Below are 6,259 nucleotides of genomic sequence, written 5' to 3'. Positions count from 1 at the left end.
CATACCTGTTACTATCACAAGGGGGCAGTATGCACATCAACCACAGCTGAATATAAAAAGACCGATCAGCATCCAGATTAAGTTCTCATGGTACAGAGAATTTTTCTTGCAATAGTTGATGATTTAACAGTACATGGTTTTTCATTTACCCAGTAATTATAATTCATGAAGTGTCATTTTACCTCCAATACTACTGCTTTCAACACAGTAGCTGCTTTCTATACAGTAGCTGTTCTCTACACCTGTGTGACTGGTCGCCATAGAACATTATGGCACCAACCCTATCACATACACCTGTATTTATATGGGGTTTATGTGATGGGGTTGGCGAGATGATGTCACATTGGAAAACACATATGTGATCCCTCTAAAAGGGTCGTTCAACCTCCAAAGGGGTCATGACCCACAGGTTGAGAACTGCTGTCTTAGAAAGCTGTGGAACAAAACTCAAAATCATAAAGGAGACCAAGCTTGCTCGTCAGACAGACACTGGTAGAATTCCTTGACTATGGTCCTCGGTTTGCTCTTGAGTCTGGAACGGAACTCACCCGAGGTTCATTTTCAGCCAAACAATAGATAGGTCTATAAGAGGAAGAACAACACTATTGGTGTGTGTGCATCTTAAAATAATGCACCATTTAGGATCAAAAGGATAGGATTTACCCAAGGACATAGTTCAGAAGGATTAGGAAAGGATGGAGACAGGAAACACAGGGAAGAGGTAGGATAGGTGATATATTACATTGAGGGGATGGCAATGAGTGATGAAACAGAATGTACGAAACGTTGAATGTACTGTAATAAGCCAAGGTTTTCAGCACATTTTTAATGCAGTTTTTGTGCTAAAATTAGGTGCCTCGGCTGATATTTGGGTCGGCTTATATTCAAGTATATACGGTAAATCTGATGAGCTTAGTGAAGCAGGCCCGGATGGGATCTAGAACTCAAGCGATGCAAGGCGACCAGATCCACCAACCTCGAGCTCTAGCAACGCACACACCAGCAGCGTCACGAAGCAGGTCTCAGAGGAGCCTCAGCTCTAGCAACATGATCCATTAGTCACGGGTTGACTTGGCCCACAGGTGGTGTAACACACAGGTTGAGGCAGAGAACCAGTTAAAGCAGCAGCACACTGATCGATCACCAGAGAGCAAGAGAGACTTTGGGGTGGGGGTGGGGGGAGAACAGGCCTTGCAGAGCCATTGTTCTCTTTGCCCTCCAATCAAACTGCAACCTCATTAATCCCACCTGTTCCTATTGGCCCGGTTGGCACAATAAACCTAACTATCACAGATGGGAGCAAAGGGAGGGTTTGAGGAGAAGGTGTAATAAGACCTGATTTACACTTTAAAGAGATTATCCTGTATCATGAACATAGCTGAATGAATCAATGAATGGAGACCTTTAAGAGGGTCCCTGAAATTACAAAAATGGAGATCACGTGCCAGTCTTAGTCAAGAAACATTTATTTGGATGAGAATGGAGCCTCTCCCTGATGGTGGCCTGGCTCAGGCCCGGGAGCCAGCAGCCCCCCCAGGCTGGGAAGGGCACCTTCTCTTGCTTAGGTTGGTGAGGATCTGGTCCTGGTTGGGCCGGTAGAGAACCACGAAGCTCTCTGGAGGGAGAACTGGACCTCTGTTCTCGTCCACCTGACCCATCACCAGATAACTGGCCCCTGGGGAAGCGGGGAGAGATTGAGAACTTGTCAGTCCATCTCCTTAGGCAACTACCCCCTTATCATTCTCATATGGCGATGTCCTCTCTCCCCCACTTCCCACCTTCCTTTACCTTTCTTCATGGGCGGGCACTGCTTGCAGGGCACATAGAACTTCAGAGGGGTGTCAGTGGGTGGCGAAGGCAGGTCCAGGCCTCCGGTTTTATAAACACCAATGAGACCGACAGTGACGGTCAGGCCCTCACCTGGGCCCCGCACCATGGACTTCACTGTTGCTGTCACCACTGTAGGAGAGGAAGGGGAGGTGAGGGGATGGGAGGCTTGGGCTGGAACCTGAAGGAGGGGTAGCTGGGGGGGGTGGGGCAGGAAGGGGTTGAGGAGCCAGTTGGAAGTGCAGGCCTGGGGCTTCTTACCCAAGTTACTGGCGCAGAAGTTGCTCTGCAGGGTGCCTGTTCGCCGACACTGCTTTGGGCAGGGGGTTCTGGGTGCACCTAGGAGGGAAGGGGAGGCATTGGTGGAGGAGGACTTGGCCGGACTTTCTCTCTGCAGCCTCAGATTGGAATCTGTTCCATGCAGAGGCCTATCAAGGGGGTGGAAGTTAAGAGCACTCCTTGTGGGGCGGCAATGAAGTTTCTATTCCCCAGCTGTAAGAGATCACTCAGCAGTTTAAACCTACTTGCCCTCTGGGTTCAGGCCCCATCTCATTCGGGGGCCAGCAGCCCGACTTGCCAGAGAAGGCTGTCTGTCTGAATGTGCCAAAGATGGGACTCCAGGACGGCGCCCCGCGCCCCCTTCCTTCTTCTTCCAAGACTCACCGGGGTCCACAGGGGTGGCCTCGGCCTCCGGGGAGGCCTCGGGTTTCCCCGCAGGTGGGAGTCGGGGCTTAGCGGAGGGCTTGACTTTGGGCCCGGTCCCGGGCTTGTGGCTGGGGGTCGGGCTCTGGGCCGGCCCGGCTTCATCCCGAGGCAGCGCTCGATAGGAGGCCGAGAAGCCGTCTGCTGTGACGCTGAGGTCGGACACGAACTGGACCAGGAGCTCGTTCCCCTCTGAGACGATGGGACTGATGGGGGTGACCAGGGGCGGAGTCTAAGCAGGCCGCCCGCCCAGCCCCCAGCCCTGTGGCCTTAATCTCTGTGCCCAAGATCCCCCTACCCTAGACCTGACCCCAGCATCCCAGCTGCCCCCACGCCCGGACTAGACTAGCTCCACCCGGGCGTTTGGGGGCACGGGCGTGGGCGTGGCAGTGGTCAGGCCCCGCCCCCAGCTAGGCTCCGCCTCCCCGCAGCCCACCGGGTCCTGCCCGCTTGCTTACCCAGGGACCATGTCGCCGCAGAACTTCCCCAGCCTCTTGGCGTCGTCACTCTCGGCGCCATTGAACACACTGACCGAGTCGTAGCGACAGTAAGTGTCGGGCTCCACGTCAAACTTCCCAAAGGTCAGCGAGATGATCTAGCGACGGAAGAGGCAGGCGACGGGGCTGAGTGGCCTAGAGGGCGCCCGCTGTCCCCAGCTGTCCAGCGTCTCGGGGACATGAGGCCGCCCGACGACGACGTCTCTTCCAGACATTCGAGAACACCCCCCCACCCCGCCCCTGGTCCTCATGCATTCGCGGGCGGCGCTTCCAGTACCCTGGAAAGCGCAGTGTCCTCCCCGACGTCCCCCACCTCCACCAACACCCCCGTACCTTGCCCTCATTAGATTCGGGACAAGAGACATCTACCTTTGTTCTGTTTTGTCCCCTTCCTCCCCTCCCCCTATCAGCGCCAGCTCAGTGGCCAGGACCGGGTAGACGCAGTATGTCTTTGTGGGCTGGGCGCCGGTACCTGGTCCGGGGCCGCAACGATGTGCCAGGAACAGCTGATGCCCGGAGGGTAGTCGGATTCGGGCCAGTTGGGCGTGGTCAGGGTCCCCTGGGCCTTCTCCAGGCGCCCTCCGCAAAACTGGTGCTCTGGGGAGGGGAGAGAGGAATGGGGGAGGGGGGCAGTGGAGACCCTCCATCAGCGGTAGAGCCCCATCACTTGGGAGTCCTGCAGGAAGCTCAGAAGTCTGGGTCTCAGGAGAAGGGGGAAAGGGGCTGTGGAGGGGGACGGGAGGAGCCGGGCTCTGGTCAGTCACGGGCCTCCAGGTGCCCAGGGTGGGGGCACCAGAGCAGGGGAACTGGCTGGACTTGTCCCTCCCCCTGGACCCGCAGTCACACCGCTCCTCACCCCTGGGGGATCCCATCTCCCCGGCCGGCAGAAAAGTCCCGTTTTGGAGCCGAGGAGCCCTCACGTGGTGAGGGTGCCCTAGATTGAGGGCGGTCCTCCACTGGGCTACTTGAAGGGAGACTTCTGCCACCAGGAGGGGTGATGGGACCGCAATCGGGAGTCCGAGGCTGGGGGTAAGGAGCTCCGGGGCTAGGGAGCCTAGTCTCCCAGCCCTGGGGTGGCCCCTCACACCCATCTGAAGGAGCCCGATTGCGGAGGGGGCGGGCAGTTACTCACCATCCCAGTAACCCCAGGCCGCCCATTCCACCCGTGGGTCCGTGACCCATTTCCGCCTCGCGCCTGGGGGCGGGCCTGGAAGAGGGGGCAGGTGGGAGCGGGAGAGGGGAGAGAAGACGGGGAGGAGGGCCTGAAGGGGCAGTTAGTGAGGGAAAGGGGTATGGGAGGTAAATGGTGACGCTAAGCTCTTGGGAGAGGGGCTTGCTTTCGGGTGGAGGTGAAGGCTGGGGGCGGGGCCTGAGCCAGGGGGCGGGGCCTGGAGAGGGGCAGGTGAGGGAAGTCTCACCTGTGTCTGAGGTGGCCCGCCCGCTGTACCAGAGCAGGAAGCCTCGTCCTCCCGTGCCCTCGTCCGCGGTCATCTTCAGGGTCACTTGGTTGCCAGGGGCGACTACTGGCGCCGGCCGGAAGGTCCCACAGAATCGCCCGAGCCGTTTGCCCGAAGTCCCAGCCCCGGCAAAGACCTCCAGCGAATCATAGAGGCAGGCTGGGTGTAGCTCCAGATCGAAGACGCGGAAGGAGAGGGACACCGTCTGGGCCTTAGGGACCTGACAGTGGGGCGGGGTGGGGGGACACGACAGGGGTGGAAGATCCCCAAAGTCAGGGCCCAGACAATTCAGGCAGAGGAAACCCTGCCCCAGTTCCCCGAGACACTGGCCAGCGTGGGAAAGGGCTAGAATGGAGCACTGCTGGGGCCACAGAGGGCTGGTCTCTGGGGGTGGAGGCTCATGCAGGGGACAAGACCTGAGGTCTGGGGAGAGACGCTGGGAATGCGGAATGCAGAGGGGGCCCTGTGAAGTGTCATGGTTCCTACCCATGCCAAGCATGACCGCAGGGGAACCTTCCCCAGGAACTTGGTGGGGTCAAGGCTGCCCCTTAGCAGTTAGACCTTTGCCTGCCTGAACCCAGGCGGGACAGCTTGGTAAGGGAACAGAGGGGCCTTCTCACCGTGATTGTCCAGATGCACTGCTTATTGGGGGGGTAGAGATTGGGGAAGCCCTCACTTGCCACGTAGCCTGAATCCCCAGTCACTTCCCCTCCGCACAGGAACACAGGTCTGGAGAGTGGGAGAGCGCTCAGTTAGGAGGGATGGAAGTCAGGATGAGAAAGGTCCAAGGGATGGGGGCAGCAGTGGGGAGCCCTCCAGCGGGGGCGAGAAACCAGTGGTCTAAGGAGTTGGCATCCCTCCAAGCTCCCAAAGTCCCCACCCCTACTCCAACTGGAATTCCAGGAATCCTCCTTAGGCCCCCCTCCCCCTCCTCTCCCTGACGCCTGGTCAGGGAGACGGAGCAGCTTAACTACTTCCAGATGCGGATGTGGCCCAGGCAGGGGAGGCGGTGGGGGGCAGGCGCGGGAAGGGGCGGAGATGCTGCAATAGCAGCAATGGTCTTCAAACAGAACCTGAACCTCAGGCTCCCTGAATGCTTCACCTCTGCCCTGCTCCCCCTTCCAGCTCACTACTTGAGGGTGTGCCTGCTGCGGCTCCCTCTGTCCTCTCACCCCCCACCCCTGCTCCATCTCCCCCAGGATATGCAAATGCTCTCCTCATAGCCAGGTGTCTGGCTACCAAGCAAGTTCAAAGTGTGGGCCCTCGGGTTGTTTCAGGAACCCAGGATGGGGTGGATAGGGAGACTGGAGGGCAGAGGCCAACAGATGGCAGAGTGTGGGTGGTGGTGGCGGGCAAGGGACAGTGAGGGACTGCAGGAGACAGCGGCCTTGCACCAGAGGAAGGACTTGGGATCTACAGAAATGGGGGCTGTGGGTCATCTAGTATGTTAGTCAAAGAGCCCCCAAATCCCACAGGATCACCCCAGGAGTGAAACTCTTTGGAGCCATCTGGAAGTTGCCAAGACCTACCTGGTGTAGTTGGGGGTCTGGCCCTGGGCAAGAGGCAGCAGGACCCAGGCAGTGAGGAGGGGCCCCAGGAAGGCAGCCAGGGCAGCAAGCGGCATGGCGGGGCCAGAGGCACTGTGGTCCTCAGACGGAGGCAGCAGTGGAGTTGAGCCGTGCGGTGGCGGCGGAGCAGGATAATCAGTGCCAGATGAGGCAGCCTGGGGAGTGTGGGCGTGGGGACTGGCCAGTGGGGCGGATGGGAGGGGGGAGG

General features: G+C 58.7%; 1 protein-coding gene across 1 annotated transcript in view; it reads right to left on the bottom strand.

Annotated features, from left to right (window-relative positions):
• Nucleotides 1-1,448: 1,448 nt before the first annotated feature.
• LOC101663088 (F-box only protein 24) overlaps nucleotides 1,449-6,259 on the bottom strand; it is a 15,625-nt gene continuing 10,814 nt past the window's right edge. Inside the window, exons 9-17 of the mRNA XM_045283528.1 lie at nucleotides 6,013-6,206; nucleotides 5,104-5,212; nucleotides 4,445-4,703; nucleotides 3,499-3,623; nucleotides 2,988-3,124; nucleotides 2,491-2,735; nucleotides 2,089-2,166; nucleotides 1,789-1,959; nucleotides 1,449-1,675 (exon numbers count right to left, since the gene is read on the bottom strand). Coding sequence (XP_045139463.1) covers nucleotides 1,509-1,675; nucleotides 1,789-1,959; nucleotides 2,089-2,166; nucleotides 2,491-2,735; nucleotides 2,988-3,124; nucleotides 3,499-3,623; nucleotides 4,445-4,703; nucleotides 5,104-5,212; nucleotides 6,013-6,206 — 1,485 coding nt within the window. The 3' untranslated portion in view covers nucleotides 1,449-1,508. The remainder of the gene's footprint in view (nucleotides 1,676-1,788; nucleotides 1,960-2,088; nucleotides 2,167-2,490; nucleotides 2,736-2,987; nucleotides 3,125-3,498; nucleotides 3,624-4,444; nucleotides 4,704-5,103; nucleotides 5,213-6,012; nucleotides 6,207-6,259) is intronic.

This window comes from Echinops telfairi, unplaced genomic scaffold (genome assembly GCF_000313985.2).
Source record: "Echinops telfairi isolate 266 unplaced genomic scaffold, ASM31398v2 ScPeMD7_5;HRSCAF=22, whole genome shotgun sequence".
NCBI lineage: Eukaryota > Metazoa > Chordata > Mammalia > Afrosoricida > Tenrecidae > Echinops > Echinops telfairi.
The sequence above is the reverse complement of the archived record's forward strand: the minus strand, read 5'-3'. Positions and strand labels throughout refer to the sequence as shown.